Source organism: Corythoichthys intestinalis, chromosome 7 (genome assembly GCF_030265065.1).
Source record: "Corythoichthys intestinalis isolate RoL2023-P3 chromosome 7, ASM3026506v1, whole genome shotgun sequence".
NCBI classification, from domain to species: Eukaryota; Metazoa; Chordata; class Actinopteri; order Syngnathiformes; family Syngnathidae; genus Corythoichthys; species Corythoichthys intestinalis.
In genome coordinates, this window is record NC_080401.1 from 14627028 (window position 1) to 14648447 (window position 21420).

Below are 21420 nucleotides of genomic sequence, written 5' to 3' on the forward strand. Positions count from 1 at the left end.
TTCAATACAAGTGCATTTATTCAGTGGGGGAAAAAATCCCACATTAAGAAATAATTATTTGACATCAAATAATGTGTGTCACAATTTATTAGCACCCCTGGTGTTAATACTTTGTACAACCCCCTTTTGCCAACAAAACAAGGTCTGGGGACTGAGATGGCCATGGGAGGAGCTTGATTTTGTGTCTGGTGAACCATTTCTGTGTAGATTTGGCCATATGTTTAGGGTCATTGTCTTGCTGAAAGACCCAGTGACGACCCATCTTCAGCTTTCGGGCAGAGGGCTACAGATTTTGATTTAAAATGTCCTGGTATTTTAAAGCATTCATGATGCCACGCACCCTAACAAGGTTCCCAGGGCCTTTGGAAGCCAAACAGCCCCGCAGCATCACTGACCCACCCCCATACTTCACAGTGGGTATAAGGTGCTTTTCAGCATGCGCATCTTTCCTGGCACGCCAGACCCACTTAGAGTGTTTGGTTCCAAAAAGCTCAATCTTGGTCTTATCTGACCAAAAGCACACGGTCCCAGTTGAAGCCTGGGACCAAACACTCTTAGTGGGTAATGTTAATGCCATCTTGTTGATTTATTGTTATAATAAACAAATACAGTACTTTTGTAACGTATGTTGAATGTACATATCCGTCTTGTGTCTTATCTTTTCATTCCAACAATAATTTACAGAAAAATATGGCATATTTTATAGATGGTTTGAATTGCGATTAATTACCATTAATTAATTTTTAAGCTGTAATTAACTCGATTAAAATTTTTAATCGTTTGACAGCCCTAATTTTTGTACATTATAAAGATTTATGTATGAATTTTGGGGGCTTGGCACGGATTAGGGCATTTACATGGAAAACAAGTCTCTACTTGTAGAATTTTCAAGTTACGGAACTACTTTCAGAATCAATTAATTTGGTAAGTAGAAGTACCACTGTATGTATGTGTCCTCCCAAAATAATTTGAATGATGCTCTTAACGCTTGGGAGAATATTCTACAGACCAATGAGACAAAAGTTGACTTTTTCAAAGAAAATGGTGGCGCAAGTGTGATGGTCTGGGGCTGCTTTGAGTCTTCAGGACCTGGATGACTTGCTCTAAATCGTTCTACCATTCACCATAAAAGGTTCAGTCATCAGTTCATGATGAGAAACTACAGTTTTGCTAAATTAGGACGACTCTGTAAGGAGAAGGGGGCAAAATATCTCCACTGAGATGTGAAAGACTCATTGATATTTTTAGAAAACACTAATTCATTTGTTGCTGTTGAGGGTTGTCTAAACAGAAATTATGTTTAGGGAGCAGTTACTTTTTCACACAGCGCTAGATATATTGGAATAGTATTTTAACCTTATTAAATATAATCACTGTTTATTTTGACTTGAGTTATCTCAAGCTACAGATATTTAATATTTTTTGGGCTTAAACATTGAAGTGGGAGAACTATGCAAAAAAATAAGAATTTGAGAAGAAGGCATTTACTTTTTCATTGCACTGTATATACTGTATATTGGGTCAATATGGCTTCTCAAGTAATAGACACAAATACACAACACTGATAAGAATCCAAAGAGACACAAACTACCTGCTGTGGCGTATAAAGCATCTGAAGTCGCAGTGCTACTCAAGGATCAACCTCTACAAATGCAATCAGCAGAAAAAAATGTTAGCATGTGCAATCCTTGATGAGCACATAACTAATGGATGCTTTGTAACTGCCATGATTAATTAAAGGGCCCTCTGCTTAAGTGTAAACTCACCATTTTTGCCTCTGTGTTAATGGCGTGCTCTGATGTCAGCTGTCCAAATGTAAACCTTAAATCAGCAGCTTTCAAAGCTTTCAGCTTACAGAAACCAAATATATTTTGGTATATCGTGAGAGAGGAATATTGCACAAAATGTTAACAAGATCCGGTATTAAAAGGATTAATGGGACATAAACAGGGGAAACTCCTATGGAACTGCAGCTCTCAATATTTGTCATTGTTATCATTACATTCCACTTAACTTCAGTCAATCTTATTAGATTTCCGCATTTTGATTTTGGTAGGCTCTTTAATCCTAAGTGCCAGTGATCGCAAACTGGAAAAGCCGGGATTGCAACAAATGTCTGGTGGATCAGTACAATATCATCAATGCAATTACGTAGTGGGGGATTAATTGGAATTTTGTGAAAGAATATGATATTAGATTTAAATGCAACAATAACATCCTCTTGTTAGGGCACTTCAAGGAGAGCATTACAATTTTTTTTTTCTCCACGAAATTTAGAGTGTTTTATGTTTGAAAAGAGCGTAAGATGTATTTTGTGAAAAAGGCAAAGACATGGAAGTGATTGTTCAAATTTCATGAATGACTAAAACCCTTATGTGTAAATTGTCGAGAGATGACATTGGATTTATGCAATTCTTAGTTAATGTCCAGCTTTATTTGATGTAAGATTATTATACAGTTTATATCAGTGATCCCCAACCACCGGGCCGGTGACCGGTACCAGTCTGTGGCACATTAGCTACCGGGCTGCAGAGAAATAATAAATAAACTTTTAAAAGACCGAAATCTGGCCTGGGCCTCTTGACACATCAATATGCCTGTCTCTTCTAGTGGTTTGCCACCATTACTGGGGTGTTTGCATATCTATAGCAGCCCAGCGTCAGTCAATTTAAGCAGTAATGTTAGCTGCTGTTGGCTGGGTGCTGCAAGGTCTTTGGACAGCTTTTTTACAGGCCCGTCGAGCGATTTCATATTTACTATAATTTTCTGCCACAATCATTGCTGGTCTGTGAAAACAAAAAAAAAAAGGTTAATGACCACTGGTTTATATATTAGTCCTCCTTCTGCTTCTTTGTCTTGAATCAAACTTTCAGTAATACAAGAATGAATAGTATATAAATATTTTGTCTATATCAACGTTGATTGTAATTTGTAACAGCAGATATGTAAAATACTGTTTATCAATGGATATGTATTTATGGATTGGCTGATGTATCGTAAAGCAGCTTTTTTTCATCATCACTGACATCGGCCCTAAAACTATCAGTTCCAACTGTGACAGTAAAACGCTGTTGCAATGTCATATAGAGTTACCTTATTGTGGCAATATAGGTTTTTAATTGCATTATTCAAGACTAACATTTGATTGCTGTATATTCTCTCACTGACCCACACTTGAAAAGCCCTGCTTTAAACCAATATGGGTGATGATGAAACTTAAATCATACTGTATGTACATTGGTACTTTGCTCATGGGTTGTGCTGTGTGCTGTCAAGCTATTGGCCTACAACATGTCAGATTAAGGCAGCTGTGCAGCTTCATTATTTTGGCTTTTGTGGTCCTGCTGGTCTGCATGAGTGCAGTCATGGTATGCCTCATAATTACACTAAGACAGGTCATCAAAAACCAGGTGAACATTTACCCCAAAAAACTCCTTGAGTGTTCCCAATACGATTCATTGTCCACATGAAGATCTCAATTCTGGCAGATTGTAACCGTGTGCAATATTACCCTTGTTAAAACCCTCCTACACCAACGCATAATCAAACTGACCCCTTTCCAGCCCCTCCTTGTGGTCAGTCCAGGATGATGCGGGCATGCGACTGTAGGGGTCCAGCAGGATCCTGAAGCACCTGACCAGCAGGAAGACCAGGAAGAGCATGAGGAGGCCCACGAAGGCCAGAGCGGTGCGCTGCTCGGCGTCCACCCCGACCATGGCCAGCGGCGGGCTACTGCTGCTGCCGACTCCGCCGCCGCCGGGGAGGGAAGAGCCGGCTGGGGACAGCAGCAACTCGTAGTCCAGCGTGGGCCCATCGCTCATTCTCCACGGGGCCCGGAGGCAGGGTTTGCACACCGACTGGATGGTTGGTGTATTGGAGGGTGGTGAGGAGAAGGAAGGGAAGGTGTTCATGAGCGACCGATTATGGCGTTTTTTTTTTAATTTGATTCGGAATTGAAACCAAAGATTGGGTGGTAAATCGGGCAATTTCCAGATCAGTTGTAAACTAAAGGCCACTTCAAGTGACAATAGTGTTCCTATAGTGTTCTGATAACTGCCTGAAAACAACGTGCCCCACACTTTTGCATGAATGCAGATATTTATGAGGGGAATTGCAAAGCCATCTGTAATGATAGCCCACGGGTGATAATATTTTTAGGCCAATAATCAGGGAAGACAGGAAATCACTGCAAGACAAGGTCAATGCTTTGGGAACTGATGCCGTGCTAATTAAGACAGAGAAGCAGTTAGGTTGAGAAGCTTATAAACACCAGGTTACCAATACTAATAAGGTTTTAACACTCTCTTGCAAAAATAGGAAATGGTATGTTCAGAATGACTGCAAAAAGTTCTCCCACTGCGTACCAAGATAAAGAGTGATAAGTGGAGCAGAGGCGTCAAGTGTCCAGAGAAGTTCTTCTCACCATTTCCCTTTGGGATGTGAGCCACACACAAAAAAAAAAAAGCCTGATGGTGAAGTAACAAGAGGTAGGAAATAGCTCTTGTGAAAGAGTCAGTTGAGGGAAGAGCATTCAAGTTGAGGTTCACAACCGGCTCGAGTGACATTCTCTGCAGGCATGATGTCAAGGATGGATGAGTTACAGCAGGTTGGATTTGCTTACCACCTGAAAAAAAAGTTGAGAAATCTCTAATTAAATACAATCAAAACAAATGGAATTCTTAGTGCTAACAGCTTCTGTTACAGGGAAACTCACTCTATCCATTGCGCGTTTTAGTCACAATTATCTTTTTCTTTCTTTCTGAACTGGTTTACCTTTATTGATGATCGTTAACAAAAGCAGCAGGATAAACACTACACGAAATGTTTCAGGCGTTACTATCTGCTCTTGTTGATCCCATTTGTCAAAACTAATTGCATGGAGCTTCACATTACCTGAAATTAATTGCAAAACCAATGAAAGAGTATTTGAACGAAAAATCAAAAATTAATACAACTAAAAAGACAGTGTCATTGGACAGAGGGACCGTTTTTATTTTTGCTGCAGGCAGTATCAGCTCCTTTGTTACGGTGTGGGGTTATTTTGCACTGAGCACCTTGGTATGCCACTTTATATGATGCTAACCATGCTTGCTGGATTACTGATCTAACACTCACAAAGCAGGACAATTATTGGCAATACTAGGCCCGTTTTTGTTGGGAAAAAAATCGAGCGGCTTATCAATATGATTGAGGTCCAATGTCTGAAGTGACGTCTTAATTGATTTGGCTTCATGCTGTCCGTTTCCCACATTTTTAGACCCAGTAAACAGACTGGTCTTTCCTCATTTCCCACTGTATTAAAACACAAAGCCAAACGCTACATACGCTTAATCATATTTTCTTGTCTTAGCTCGTCATACTGTATCTCCTGCTGTTTTCTGTGTGCTCTTGTTTGGTTGAAAAATACTGTGCATACTGAAAATGAGAGCAACACTTTATTCTAGTGCAGCAAAAAAGTACAGTGGAGCAAATAAGTATTTAGTCAACCACCAATTGTGCAAGTTCTCCTACTTGAAAAGATTAGAGAGGCCTGTAATTGTCAACATGGGTAAACCTCAACCATGAGAGACAGAATGTGGAAAAAAAACCCAGAAAATCACATTGTTTGAGTTTTAAAGAATTTATTTCCAAATTAGAGTGGAAAATAAGTATTTGGTCACCTACAAATAAGCAAGATTTCTGGCTGTCAAAGAGGTCTAACTTCTTCTAACGAGGTCTAACGAGGCACCACTCGTTACCTGTATTAATGGCACCTGTTTTAACTCATTATCGGTATAAAAGACACCAGTCCACAACTTCAGTCAGTCACACTCCAAACTCCACTATGGCCAAGACCAAAGCGCTGTCAAAGGACACCAGAGACCTGCACCAGGCGAGGAAGACTGAATCTGCAATAGGTAAAACGCTTAGTGTAAAGAAATCAACCGTGGGAGCAATTATTAGAAAATGGAAGACATACAAGACCACTGATAATCTCCCTCGATCTGAGGCTCCATGCAAGATCTCACCCCGTGGCGTCAAAATGATAACAAGAACGGTGAGCAAAAATCCCAGAACCACACGGGGGGACCTAGTGAATGACCTACAGAGAGCTGGGACCAAAGTAGCAAAGGCTACTATCAGTAACACAATGCGCCGCCAGGGACTCAAATCCTGCACTGCCAGACGTGTCCCCCTGCTGAAGCCAGTACACGTCCAGGCCCGTCTGTGGTTTGCTAGAGAGCATTTGGATGATCCAGAAGAGGACGGGGAGAATGTGTTATGGTCAGATGAAACCAAAATAGAACTTTTTGGTAGAAACACAGGTTCTCTTGTTTGGAGGAAAAAGAATACTGAATTGCACCATTCCCACTGTGAAGCATGGGGGTGGAAACATCATGCTTTGGGGCTGTTTTTCTGCAAAGGGACCAGGACGACTGATCTGTGTAAAGGAAAGAATGAATGGGGCCATGTATCGAGAGATTTTGAGTGAAAATATCCTTCCATCAGCAAGAGCATTGAAGATGAGACGTGGCTGGGTCTTTCAGCATGACAACGATCCCAAACACACAGCCAGTGCAACAAAGGAGTGGCTTCGTAAGAAGCATTTCAAGGTCCTGGAGTGGCCTAGCCAGTCTCCAGATCTCAACCCCATGGAAAATCTGTGGAGGGAGTTGAAAGTCAGTGTTGCCCAACGACAGCCCCAAAGCATCACTGCTCTAGAGGAGATCTGCGTGGAGGAATGGGCCATACTACCAGCAACAGTGTGTGAAGAGTTACAGAAAACGCTTGTCCTTCGTTATTGCCAACAAAGGGTACATAACAAAGTATTGAGATGAACTTTTGGTATTGACAAAATACTTATTTTCCACCATGATTTGCAAATAAATTCTTTAAAAATCAAATAATGTAATTTTCTGTTTTTTTTTTTCACATTCTGTCTATCATGGCTGAGGTTTTCCCATGTTGACAATTACAGATCTCTCTAATGTTTTGAAGTAGGATAACTTGCACTATTGGAGGTTGAGGTCACATGCCCCCCCCCCCCACCCCCACAACGGGCATTGCTTTAAGACCCTATTTTTCACATTTTGGGATTCTCTGACAATTGCTTCATGTTGCAGGCCTTTAAGGGTTATTGAATTAATTATGTGAGAAATTGTTGTAGGGAACCATGGACTGGTAATTAGTAGTAGAGCATAGATCTTGAGCCCGAACCCGAACCGACCCGAATCGGGAAAATGTCAATTATTACATTCGGGTTGGGTTGGGTTGGGTTGGGCCAACTTTCTCTCGTTAACATTTTTTTTAACAAATATATATTCATATATTTATACTAAGATGATGTATGGATGTTAAACTAAGGAATACTTGTCATAAAATAAATAATTTGGATTAAACAGAGAAGGTGCTTTGCATGCCTGCGCACGGAAATGCCGTGGCCCCGCCCTCTTTTTAATCTTCCCCTCCCGTGCTGGCGCCCTCTGCGGGTCCGCATCCTGGTATTTCCATTTTGATTTAAGGCAGAAAGAAGTGAAAAACAAACTAAAGACGGGGGAATTGAAAAGAAAAACATGCACCGCGGTAAGAGTGGGGTATGGAAAGGCTTCAAATTGATTGTTGAAGATGCTATACACTGCATATACCCTGCGTCGGCTTCGCTGAATGTAAACGAATGCCGCGCTTTGCTGTCATACGAGAAATATATTTAGCAAACTTTTCCAGCGTTATTTCGTTGTGTAAATGCATTTATAATGATCATAAAAATATGTAGACTATTTAAACATTGACAAAACCTGCGTTTTTTTTCCCTGTCAACTCGAAGAGATTAGAATAAATGTCAAATCCACTATCCGCCTGATGGAACAGACACACAAATATAAAAGATATAAATGTTTATTGAATATCCACTTTACAGTCTTGTTTAACTGGGAGAATTTGTTACAAAAGGCTTTAATTCGTTATCATTATGCACAGGCACCGTCACAAATGTGATGACACAAAACGCAACCACGCATTGCATCCCTGCATTTCCTCCTTCTCCTGAGTCCTCACAAATATAAATCGCGCCTACAAACGAAACATAAATTTTCAGGGGTTTTTTCAGGCTCGTGCCTGAAATCAAGTTAATTGATCGGGCTCAGGCCGGGCCGGGCTTAAATACCTGCGGGCCGGGTTGGGTCGGGCTGGATTTTTTAGGCCCGATCTAAACTCTAAGTATAAGTAAGTTTGTTTGTTTTTTTTTTTTTTGTTTTTTTGTAATTCAAATCTTGTTTCTTGCTTTCCTGTGAGCAGATTTGCAGGTTCCACCCAGGGTTAGGTCAGTTTTTTTAAATCGGGTTGTTTATTTCAAAATACACGGTATCATATTGGGATGTCCCGATCCAATCACGTGATCGGAAATCGGGCCGATCACGCCATTTTTCAGAGGATCGGAACCGGGTGAATTAAAAAAATTAATTTATGTTTTTCTGCTTCATGCTCGTACTGCGCCATAGCCTCTCTCCCTCCCTCCTGCTAAGCAGTGCAGTCAAACTAGCCAGCTTGTTTGGTACTTTAAAGTTAACGATGATTGATAAGTTTGTAGCTTTGATCTAGCCATAGCAGCTTGGTAGCTCTACGATCAAAGGCACACATGTGTAAATCATCATTGAACTTGCATAAGTGTGCTGTGGCAACTCATTGTGTAAGTGTGAGACTGTTCTCAGCAGCGTGAGTGTCAAGCTTGAGTGGATTTGAGTTGACTCACTTAATGAAGCATTTAACAAAGACAAGCATATTCTTGTTTAAAAATAATTCTTTTAATGAAGGCGCCATGGTGGGACAGTAACATGTTTGGAACTTTTTTTAAAAAAATTATTGGAACAAAAATGTTTTGTTTTTTTTATTGGATGGGGACTCGGTATCGGCAGATTTTCAAAATCAGGTGACTTGGACTCGGGTGCAAAAATATGTGATCGGGACCTCCCTAGTATCATATACTGTATGTCATTAAATTGTGGGCTATCAGATTTATTGAAAATAACATTTAGAGTAAAAAGATTAGTTTTACATACACAATTAAAACATGTTCTTAAGACTCTGAACGTAGTAGAGCGGGCCCACCTTTGTCAATTCCCATCCGTGCAGTAATGATGCATAATGACATCCCAAAAAATGAATGGGCATTCGACTGCTTGTAATGAACAGCGTAGGGATGACATTAGGTCACACCCTGTTCATTTCATCCTTCCACCATATTGCTATCATTAGTACTCTCAATAAGTAATAAGTGACAGCGATGTTAGTCATCTGTGCACACACACCTTGTAATGAAGCTGATGATGGCCACATTAGCTGTAATGAATAGTGATTATGCTCGCCGGGATGGGATTACATCAACCCTCGTTTGTCAGTGCACTGTTACACGGACACTCACTAGCCATCCTCATTCATCCCAAAAGGTGACGGAAGGGGAGACAAAGTGGAGCCTCATCAATAATCTAAATTCACTCATCTCCAGTGACAGACTCGGTTTCAAATCACTGAAGACACATGATATCCACACAGGTTGTGGATGATGAAGAATAAACTTATGAAGATGAATAAAGGAGGTGATGTATGGACCAAGCACCCGTTGCTATGGTGATTGATTAGAAGCTCAGAGGAGAAGGGAAATGCTTTTTATTTGCCACTAACCGATCTATTTGTCTTTGTCAATGTTTTGTATCTTTGGCCATCACCGGGGTCCTTGTTGCTTGTCTGTTGTGGCTTAGAAACAATATGGAAAGATACAATGCTGGCATGTGTGGGTCACAAAAGCCCCCGAAAATACTGTAGGTCAGAAAACCTTGGGAATCCTTTAAGGGGCATTATTACTATCGTGGTAAGAATTTGGGTGGATATCTTGTAAACGGAAGGTTGGCACTTTCAAAATCAAGTGTCCTTGAGCTAGACACTGAATGCCTAATTTATGTAAAATAGCTCATCTTTAGGTGCAACTGAATCTCTGAGAGGTAGCATTATATTTAACAACTTATTATTGTGGCTGTGTAGCACGGTGATGGGGTGGTTATCAAGTCAGCCATACAGTTGAGGTCTGGGATTTGCCCCCCCGCCCCTCCTTTGTGTGGGTTTTCCCCGGGTGACACTGTGAATGTTAGGTTCAGACAAGACTTTCAAATGGTGTTACGAAAGGTGTGAATCTGAGTGTGAATGGTTGTTCTCTATATACAGTACTGCAAGCGCCCTTTGATTGGTGGGTGACCAGTCCGTAACATACACAGGCTCTTGTCCAAAGTCAGCGGGAATAGGCTTCAGCCTGCCTAATGACGACAAGAGCTACAAAAAACAGACGGGTGGAAATCGCAACTTTTTGAAGAGGATTTTTTTCAACTGCACTGCATCACAGTAAGAAAAGGTTTTGTTAACCACTGGTGTTCCCGTGTGATAATCTTCAGAGATTTCAGATCATAGGTGTTCTATTTGTTCAGTGATTATAAACAGTCATATGTCACTTAAAATGTACATGTAAATAGAGTTATTCATCATTTTGATCATAATAATGATCAAAATGTCCCTTTCAAAAATCCAATACGATGCAGTTAATGGTTTAGGAAAGTCTGGTTAAATCAAGTTTATTGTTTAATCGTTTGATTACATTTAAACAACTGTAAAAACAAGACATGGCAATGCCTGACCAGTTCACGAAGATTCCTCATATGATAGAATAGTGAGATTGTGTGCTTTTTCCAAGACTCAAAAAATGGACATACAGTATTTGAGGAGAGAGGGCAAGGTCACCTCTGCCATGAATGCAGGGAGATTAGGGGGATTAAAATCGGGCCTCCAGTCACAGGCCAACAACTGCAACCAAAGTTTGTTGTTTGCTGCTTTCTGGGTGTATCTTCCTGTTTCATGCTGTCCCTCCAAGCAAGGCCCCATCTGGCATGTGCATACACACACGCACACATATAACGCACACAAACAAGCTACTAACTGGCTCACTGCTGTCATTCTTGATTTGTTATTTATAACTTGACTAAAGAAATTGCTCTGACATTAATTCAATAGGAAAAACATTATACACGGGGAGAAACGGTTTAAATTGCATGTGTGAGAAACCCAGGTTACAGTGCGTACCTTTCTCGAGGACACTTTGGATTTTTCTTCAGGGTCATATCATGTTTTAATTAAGGGTGTAAACTGTAAAGATACATATATCTGGAATCTGGATCGATAAATCGATCTAAGGGCCTTGTATCAAGTCAAATTGTGGCAGACATATATCAGCCAATAACATACCGTTGTAAAAAGAATCAACATGAAATTAATGAAATTGTTGATTTACACCCCTAGTTAAAACCTAAACTATATCAAGTCGGTCAAGCAACGAGACAAATCCATTGAAAAGCGAAACATTGATTGAAACTAAGGCGCAACAATTAATTGATTAATCGACAGTTAATTGATTAGCAAATTAATCGACAACAATTTTGATAAACAATCGTTTAATACCTTTTTCACCTTAAACCTCTGAATTCTTGAAATTATAACATATTTATGGCAGAAAACACACACAAGGCTAAAAAAACATTTCTGCTCTTGCACTCCTCTTTAAAATAAACTGCTGTATTTTAACCCAAAAGAACTGTGTTTGATAGAACAATATATCTATTAGGAATGCAACGATACAGTTCATTGACGTTTCGGTACGATTTTCGATATGAGGGACACGATTTTCGATTCACACTTACAACATGCCTAAAACAACTTCTAGGTAAATTGTGAAGGTAATTGAAAAAATGTTTATCCGATTAATCGATTAATCATTTAATTAATCGTCAGATTAACCCCTTCAGTCCCGCATTTTTTCTGCGGGGCAAAAAAAGAAAACATCTTCGCTGATTTTTACCCTACTCAAATACCAGAACAAAGTGCAATTTTTTGGTTGGGGATATTTCCTGCTTTTATTGGTTATTTTCAGTGTTAATGTTACATTGTTTTGGATGAGAAATGAGCACACATTTGCCTTTTCGAAGTTGTGTTTTGTCTCAGCCATTTTCAAAGAGCCAAAAATAGCAAAGAAGGCGTGCTAAACCTCTTGATTTGATTTCGATGGGTAAAGTTTCATCCTGTCATCTCCCAGAAGTGGCAACAGCAACTAAATTCAGTGTATTTACTGAGTTAGACATGCGAACGCATCATGTCCTTCAGCAGCATGCTCAGGTCTGAAAGGGTTAATCGATTATGAAAACAATCGTTAGTTGCATCCCTAATTAAAACACGATCAATTTGGTCATTTTTGCTTCCCAATTTGTCATCGTTTAGAAATGCTGTTTTAGTAAAAAGATTCATCATTTCAATGTCTAAAATTATCCAGAAATAGTCAAAAACATCAAAATTGTTTTGGACTGTTTTTGATTTTTGTGATTGCATTAAATTTGTACACAATATCCTATTAACCTGACCAGAGGCAGACTAAATTAGTAAATACCGTATAGGCCCGAATATAAGACGGTGTTTTTTTTGCATTGAAATAAGACTGAAAAAGTGGGGGTCGGCTTATATTCACGGTCTAGACGTTATACCCATTCACGACGCTAGATGGCGCCGGATATCATTGAAGCGATGTTCTGTCATGACCGATCTCAGCTACTCTCAAGTTTAACCAGTTTGCATTATTTTATTGCAATGTTTTTCCTTATTCAGATTTGTTTCAAGACTACAGTACAGTTAGACTTCACTTTGATGGTTAATGCAGTTATTGCAATTTTTTTGTCACAATAGATTGGTTTATTACATTTCAAAAACCAGAAGCCATTCTTTTACGAATGTGATTGCACTTTAGTTTACATATTTAAATGTTCAGATATTAAGATTTGAATGAGGCAAAATAACATGCTTTTCCCTCAAATATATTGTTATAATCATTTGTTTCAGATGTACTGTAATTATTTTCTTTATAAAAAATAATTTGGTGTTCAAAAAGTCTTTTTTCAAACTTGAGTCTTGAAAAAGAGGGGCTCGTCTTATAATCAGGGCTGTCTTATATTCGGGCCTATACGGTATATCGGTGCCCAAAGAATGAATATTGTATTATATCGTCATGAAATTGGTGACTCCACCTCAATAGTAACCTTGTTCAAGCATAATGCCCCTGCCAGCCAATGAATAATATCAGGGTAAGCCCCATATAAGACAAATGTCAAGTAGAGTTAAAGGACTTATGTGGATGAATTCAGAGAAATGTCAAGAACAGAGGGAAACTGAGGGGAAATACAGACTGAACAGACAGTTATTCAGAACGAACACTTGACACTAGAACTCTTGAAACAACGATCACTAGAAAAGACTCCTGAACTTGTCCATAATGCAGTCTCCACTGCAGCAAAACTGAAGTGATCTGTACAGCTTGATAGAAATGTGTCATTGATATTGACTTGGTGTGACTATTCATGAGTCCTTGAGTTCATGCATCACCTAAGGGACCTTCCACCTGTAGAGTAGTGCTAATGAACATGTTGCCAAGGAGGTCACCTTGAGCACAAAAGAAGCAAAAGAGTGGGGGAAAGCATCCAAGGTCTATAAATTAACCTGCAAGTATGCTCATTGCAGGAATACAATCCAGCCTTGGAGGTATTTTTAGGCACAGACCAAGACAAAGTGTCTGTGAGTCATTTCTCTTTGCACTCTTAGCTCACCACCAGACGTCTCCTCACGCGTCGTAATTCGCTTGGCAGACAGGCACTAGCTACAATAAGGATGATAAAGTTTGACAATTAAATACTCTATTGTTTCACTCCTCACAGCCGTGGGATGCGCTTGGACAAGCAGCAGAAGGAGGGTATTTGTGTGTGATAGGCCCACAGAAAGACAAACACACACACCGAGGGCGAGCAAAATGTTCTTCATCCAGTGTGCATGCAAATGAGAAGCACTCAAGACTGCTGACCTTTTAAAACAAAATGTTACCACAGGAAAGGCAGTACACTTTGAATTAACCCTTCATATGGCAATATATTATTGGCATATAGATTATTATTGTATATATTTAGTACAGCCTCCTTTTGCAGAAATAACAGCCTCTAAATGCTTCCTATAGCTTCCAATGAGGGTCTGGATTCAGGTTAAAGGTATTTTTGACCATTCTTATTTACAAAACATCTCCATCTCAGTCAGGTTTCATCAAGAGTGTAGGTTTGCATAGAGACAGTAGGGACAAAATTGCCTGGTACACCAGACTCACCGCTGTTCCAGCTATTGAGTCTGGCCACCATTTAGCGGATACAATTTCCAGGGCGGAGCAAGCCACAGCAAACAGACAGCGGAGTGGACCAATCAGCGACGGGCAGACGTGACGTTAGTAAAACGACGAGGGCAGGACGAGGGACTTGCGCGGGGAAGTAAACATATGAGGAGAGCAGAGTTTATTCAACATGGCTAGCGCGAGACAGACTGTTGTCAATGACTCGTGTCGATGTGTTTTTGGTCATTTAAAAATGATTTTACCGTGGATTGGAACATATTCTCGGCTCTCCTGTTCACCATCTGTGTTGTTGTGGAGACGACATTCGACACGCAAGAGTGACGTTGCTCGTTAAGAACACTTCACGCAAATAAATGAATCTCAAATGTCGATTGATTTTGTACCTGCTCAAGAGGCCGTTCCCAGACTTTTCTCTCAGTGTTTGAAAAATACAGGGAGAACAGTCTCGCCGTGCCAGGCAAGGGACAAAACACTCCCAACTTTTTAGGATGCTCAAATTGTCTCCACCAACTTTTAAGCAACCTTTTTGCATTATACGCATAATGTGTTCAGTTATATATGTGATTTATATTGTCTTCCCATATGTTGTAACAATATAATTGACCCTACAATTATTAAGTGAATTATTTTCATTTTTTTCAGACTTACATTTCCCCCTTTTCACTTGCTGAATGAGCTTGCCCATGTTATTTTCTCAAACGCACGTTCGATTGGCTGATAACTTGACCCCCCGGCCCCATACACACACACACTCTCAGTTTCTCATAGTACAGAATTATGTTACATGTCGACATGCCGTCTCCTGCGCCCGCTTCGAAGAGAAAGGATATTAGAAGTTTTTTTTTCCGGCCAGCAGCGGCTGTAAGTAATGTGAAAAATAAATGGTAAATGGTGTTACACTTATATAATTGTTGTGAAGGTGGGAAATGCACTACTAATTCTGCTACTGAAAGTCTAACCTGCATCACAGTTTAGCATTACCATTACATTAAACTGTGTGAACTTGCTAACCTGAGTAGGAGGCTGCTCCAGGAGAAGTGTGCTCCTGTATGTGTATTCTACTATGTGAATGTTAATTAAACTGAGAAATATAGTCAACTCTGCTCAGCTGTAAGAAATGTAGTGAACCAAGGTTTACCCCCTTCTTTCCAGTTTTTATTTTTATTTTGCTTATGTCGTCTTAAAGCAGCCCAAAGGAGCTTTCATTTTTTGTTGGGCTGTGCTTGTGGACAAAAGCAGTAGTGTTTTTTCCGGAAGGAAGGCTCCATTTTTATTTATTGTTGTTATTCCCTGACTAAGAAGTTTTTTTCGTTATATTTAATTTATTTAGACAGACAATTTTGAGTGGTATTAAGATAAATGTTTATTTTTTTGCATTTCTGGATAGCTAAAAAATAATTTAAAATATTGTATGTCTTTGTATGTAAATACACAAATTTGTGTTAAAATATTGCAATTTGAATTTGCTAATAAAATCCAGACATTTATTCTGGAAGTTTTCAAAATGTTTCTTTAGTAGTTTTTGAAAACAAGGGTTTTCAAAAAACACATATGCACTGCAAAAACCTATCTCCTTAAAACTGAAAAAAAAAAAAAAACTTAAATTCCCTTGTTTTCAGTGTAAATCTACTAGAAATAAGGAAAATTATCTGCCAGTGCTTTAAGTAAATTTTACTCAGATTTCTTGAAATAAGAAAAATAGCTCACTGAAAATAGGCTTAACACTTATTTTAAACAAAAAGCTATGTTTAATCTTAGGGGAAAAAAACTTGTTTGTCAGAAATATTTATTATTCAAGAAAAGATATTGTTTAAAACATTATTTGAAAGCGTTTTTTCTTGATTTAGGTGAAAAATGACCGACTTTTAGATTTTTGGGCTTAATAAGAACAAATGGTAATGTTTACTAAAAGTCAGTGGAATAATCTGACACAGACTAGCCTTTAAAACTCAAAACAAGATGAAGAAAATTTTTCAACTAAATTTAAGAAAAAGTATCAGATTAAGACGTTTTACTGTAAATTTGCAGTGTGAAAGTTATTATAACTCAATACAGATTTATTTTGCATTAATCATTTAGCCTATCAATTAATTAGGTTCTTATTGGTGAGAAATGTACCCCTGACCGCCGTTCACCCAGTCTATTTGGTCTTATTAATGTCCCGTACAAGAAGTGTAAATGCAGGTTGTGCTCTCATATCGTCCCTACCAATATTGAGACCAAACCTACGCCCCTGGGTTTGATGGCTGCCGAGCATGGACAGCCCACTTGAAATCGGACAACAGATTGTCAATAATATTCAGGTCTGGGGACTTAGATGGCCATTCTCGAATGTTGTACTTGTTCCTCTGCATGAATTGCTGAGTAGATTTGGAGCAATGTTTAGGGATACAGTGGTACTTTTACATACAAAGTTAATTCGTTCCAGGGCCTTGTTTGTAAGTAGATATGGTCGTATGTTGAGCAGCATTTTCCCAAAAGAATACATTACAATTCCATCAAGTCGTTCCACAGCCTGACAACCTACACTAAAGCCTTAATAAATGCTGCTGGTACTATTGCAAATAGCAATTACACATAGCAAAACAAATAAATAATGAATAAAAATCTTAATAATAATATAGTCTGACAAAGAGCATTGAAACTGCGGCGCTGTCATGAATCATTGTATTTTGAGCATGTCGTGGGATGTAGAAAAAAATGGCGAGTGAAATTTTACATCGGATGTCGAAAAAATTGTGTGTCAAAGCGATCGTATGTCGAGGTACCACTGTGTTGTGTTTGCCCTTGCGCAACTTACGCTTTGTCACCGACTTTGGAACATTGTTTGCAAGAATCTGTTGGTATTGACTGGAATCCATAGAACCTTCAACTTTAACAAGATCAGGGCTCCAGACTGGGACCAAATGGTCGCATTTTGCGACTAAAATTACATCTACTCGCACATGCGCAACTAGTAACATTGTGTTTTTTTTTGTAGCTGTTGCTGACAAACTCCCACACAGTTATATCCACTAGTTGGCGGGAATGTACTGAGCTGGTTTGCCAAGAGAAAATACAACAGAAGAAAAAGAAGGTGGAGGTGGGCGATGTGTGAAGTGGGTTATATTTGTGCTAACTGGAAAACTTCACAGCACTTGCAAACAATGGCGAAAAGGATAATAAGTGGCTAATTTCTTTCCAACAAACTTGCTGGCACTGTTTTAAAGGTGGCCGAAGGGGTGTATTAGTCTGACTCAGGGGCTTGACATACGGGGGGCGATGAACGATGGCCAAATGCGAAAGTCATCGCCGTTGAGCTGCATGCCAACACAAGGCGCGTTGCGACTGCAGCGGCAAGCAACAGCGACACGCACCGCCCTCTGCCTGTGCGTCATCGCTCGTCTCTGATTAGCAATGAATTTTGAGGGCATTATAAAATTTCCGGTCTTTCTGAGCGTCAACAACTTTCCATACTGCTGCTTTGATTTATGTCCCTGAAATCATGCCGAGAGGTATTAGTAAGTATGTGCTGGTTGCACACTATTAAAATGATGTTCAATTTTCGGGGTGGCCAGTATCCTCGCAGGTGATTTGTTGATCAATAAATCAGTTGCTGATTGGTTGTAGTTCCAGGTGACAACAATAGAACAAAATTTCCATGTTAACTTAATTTCTAAGCAGTATACTGGTTGATGTCAAAACTGATAGAGAATGAAGTATAGATTAATAGGTTTGTAGTTTTTTATGCATTTATTATGAAAGTATTTATTTATTTATTAGAGGAAAACTTTGCATGTCGATTTACAGTGTGCGCCCCTAAAATTTTAGGTTATGGGCCACTGTGCTCTTGGGTAAAAAATGTTGGTATAGAGCCATGAAAATTGCCAGTGCCTGCACTGGACATACAGCCCCTCAACATGATGGAACCACCAACAAATTTTAATGTGGGTAGCAAGTGTTTGTCTTGGGGTGCTGTGCTCTTCATACGCCATGCATACAGGCTCTTGTTATGCCCAAATTACTCAATTTTTGTTTCATCAGTTCACAGAACCTTATTCCAAAATGAGGTTTGGTAGTTTTCCTAATGTGCTTTGGCAACCCCCAAACAACTGTTTGTTTCATGTGCACAGAAAAGGCTTCTTCCGCATTACTCTCCCATACAGCACCTCCTTGTGCAGACAACGCTGAATAGTTGGCTGATACACAGTAACACCATCTGCAGCAAGATCATTGTTGTAGGTCTTTTGAGCTGGTCTGTGGGTTCAATTTGACTCTTCTCACCATCCTTCGCCTCTGCTTATCTGAGATTTTACTTGGCCTGCCACTCCAGACCTTAACCTGAACTGTGCTTGAGGTCTTCCATTTCCTTACTATGTTCCTCACAGTGGAAACTGACAGCTGAAATTTCTGCAACCATTTTTTTGTATCCTTCCCCTAAACCAGTGCTTCTCAATTATTTTCTGTCACGCCCCCCCAAGGAAGACGTAAATGTTTCGCGCCCCCCCAAACTCTCTGCCGCCACTGTACATAGTATCATTTGTCTATAAAATTACTATTATAAATACGCATCTGCCTAACATTGTGTCCCTTTTTTCTAATAAAGAAAAAAAGTAACATAGATCAACTTATAATAAAGTATAACTTTATTATAAACATTGTTTTGTTTGTAACAGAGAAGACTTGATGTGCATCAATTTGCCTGAATTTAAAAAAAAAAATTCACATCCAAACTAAAAAATACACTCAAGGTACATTTTTGACCATTTGATACAGAAAAATAAAATGTAATAAAATCAGTAAATAATACCAATTTAAAATTGATTAGAAACATTCACTCATGAGGACAATGTGCCAAAAAATTTGACCGAAAAAACAAATCTGAATAAAAGGGGGAAAAAAAGTGTCCTTGGACAGGACAGTTTTTATTTTTGCTGCTCACAGTATTTACCTCCTTTGCAATGATGTGGAGTTATTTTTCAATTAACATGCTAACAATGCTCACTGGCTTACTGATATAACACTGACAAAGCAGGACGATTGTTGGCAATATTCGGCACGTTTTCACTGAAAAAATCAAGCGGCTTAACAATGAGATTGGGGTCTAATGTCTTTAAGTGGCGTCTTAATTGATCTGGCTTCTTGCTGTCTGCTATAATTATTTTTAGACACAGTAAACAGTGGTCTTTCATCATCACCCACTGTATTAAAAGTCAAAGCTAAAAGGCAAACGGCACGAAAAAAAGCGCATTCACGGCGGCCGAGGTAGAACCGTAGGTGAGGGCAGTCGTCGTGACGATCCCAAGCCGAAAATGGCACTTCTCGGGCGGCGACGTGAGAACCGGACAAGACAGTGGGTCGCTGCGTGAGTGAGTCCGGTCGGAAAACGGCTTTCGAAAACGGCGGTGGCACACTGCTCTTCATATCTGTTGTCTGTGTGTGCTGAGTGCTCTTCCTTAGTTCAAAAATACTGCGCGCACTCTGAAAATGAGAGCGCCACTGCCACCTACTGAGTGGATGTGCAAGTACACTTTATTCCAGTACGGCAAAAAAAAAAAAAAAACACATAAAACATGTTCCCCGAGGTCACATGCGCCCCCCCTGGCATTGCTCTGCGCCCCCCCAGGGGGGCGCGCCCCACTATTTGAGAAGTACTGCCCTAAACTATAATGATAAGTAATCATTTCTCTTAGATCATTTGACAATTTTTGGATGATCCCATGTTTCCACTTTTTGGAGCAGATGCTAAGAGGAGAACAATTTGCAATTTGCCACCTTAAACACCTTCTCTCATCAGGCTTCACCTGTGTATATAGACCCTACCCACGTGACGTCACAGCTCCGCTCTCCTGAATGGTACCGCCCACTTGTCCGTCAAAACATAGTGTTAACCTGTTACGGCTACGTACATTTCTCCTATTTAAGGCGTGTTTTTCTGCTCCTTAACATTAATAATCAAAATGGTGAAGGCGTGTGTGGCTGTTGGTTGCACTAACAGAGAAGATGGAAGGAGAGACTTGAAGTTTTACCGTATTCCGAGGGATCCAAAGAGGAGAGCGAAATGGACGGCTGCAATTCGACGTGAAAACTGGGCACCAAAAAATCACCACAGACTATGTAGTAGTCATTTTATATCCGGTAAGATGCATTTAAGATATACTTAGGGGGTTTTGGGCTGACAAATAACCACAATTAAGATCATTGCGAGGCTAATCGCCGACAACATACGACGTAGTACGACATAGTTTCAAATTCAAGATGTTTGTGACTTCCCTTTCTTCCACCATCGTTATTTTTTTTAATAATATTTAGCTGGTACCAAGTGAAAGAAACTGGCCTCGTCTACGGGGCTGACAAATAACCACAATTAAGATCATTGCTAAGCTAATCGCCGACAACATACACGTATGTATGTCGTGAGAGTGCTATCGCTAAACCATATAAACATTAAAAGCCTTAACTCCATTGACAAACGACATGAAATACATTAGACTTGACAGTGGATGTTAGCAATAACAAAAGATTTTGAATTGAAAATTTCGTAACTCACCTTTCCAAGCACAAGATAGATTCCTGCCGAACGAGGACCTGTTTCACCCAACCAGCAACGAAGTATTTATAAGCCTCCAAGCTCTTGAAGTTTTTCAAATTTTCGTGGGAATAGGCTGATTTTGTGTGGACAAGATAATTGTAAATGTCAGCGTAGCAGATGTCAGGCAGACAGGGTGAAGACAGTGGGTCGAAAAACATCGATTTGGGCATCAAATATGGATCTGGCGACTGTATAGAACGAAGCTTTTCGTCATAACGCCTTTTATGCAACAGATCCAGTGAGTTTGCGGCATCAGAAAGCACCGGGTCTTCCATGAAATGCATTTTAAATTCCGCCATCAATTGAAAACAATGCTAATACAGAGTCAAAATGACGGACAAGTGGGCGGAACCATACAGCGAGCACGTGGTTTTATGACGTTGGTGGGTAGGCTCTATAGGTCAACCTCAGTCAACTTATTAAACGAATTTTGAGTTCCAAAAATTAGTACTAAAGATTTTCTAATCAATAAAAACACAAAAGGTGCCCAAATTTATGCACCCACCTATTTTTGTTTTAAAAAAACTATGATGCACTTTCTGTTTATCCTATAAACTTCCATTTCGCATCTCAAATATTACTGTGTTCTTCTGCTTTCGATATATTAACTGAAATTTTTGTT

The 21420-nt window shown here is 39.6% G+C and overlaps 1 protein-coding gene across 2 annotated transcripts in view; it reads right to left on the reverse strand.

Moving 5' to 3' along the window:
* Positions 1-2161: 2161 nt before the first annotated feature.
* The window catches only part of LOC130918375 (cortexin-1-like), a 51052-nt gene continuing 31793 nt past the window's right edge, over positions 2162-21420 (reverse strand). Inside the window, exons 2-3 of one of the 2 annotated variants that reach the window (XM_057840057.1) lie at positions 4424-4624; positions 2162-3857 (exon numbers count right to left, since the gene is read on the reverse strand). In XM_057840057.1, coding sequence (XP_057696040.1) covers positions 3528-3857; positions 4424-4531 — 438 coding nt within the window. In that variant the 5' untranslated portion in view covers positions 4532-4624 and the 3' untranslated portion in view covers positions 2162-3527. Of the gene's footprint in view, positions 4625-21420 lie in introns of both variants that reach the window. The other variant, XM_057840058.1, reaches the window with a different exon arrangement.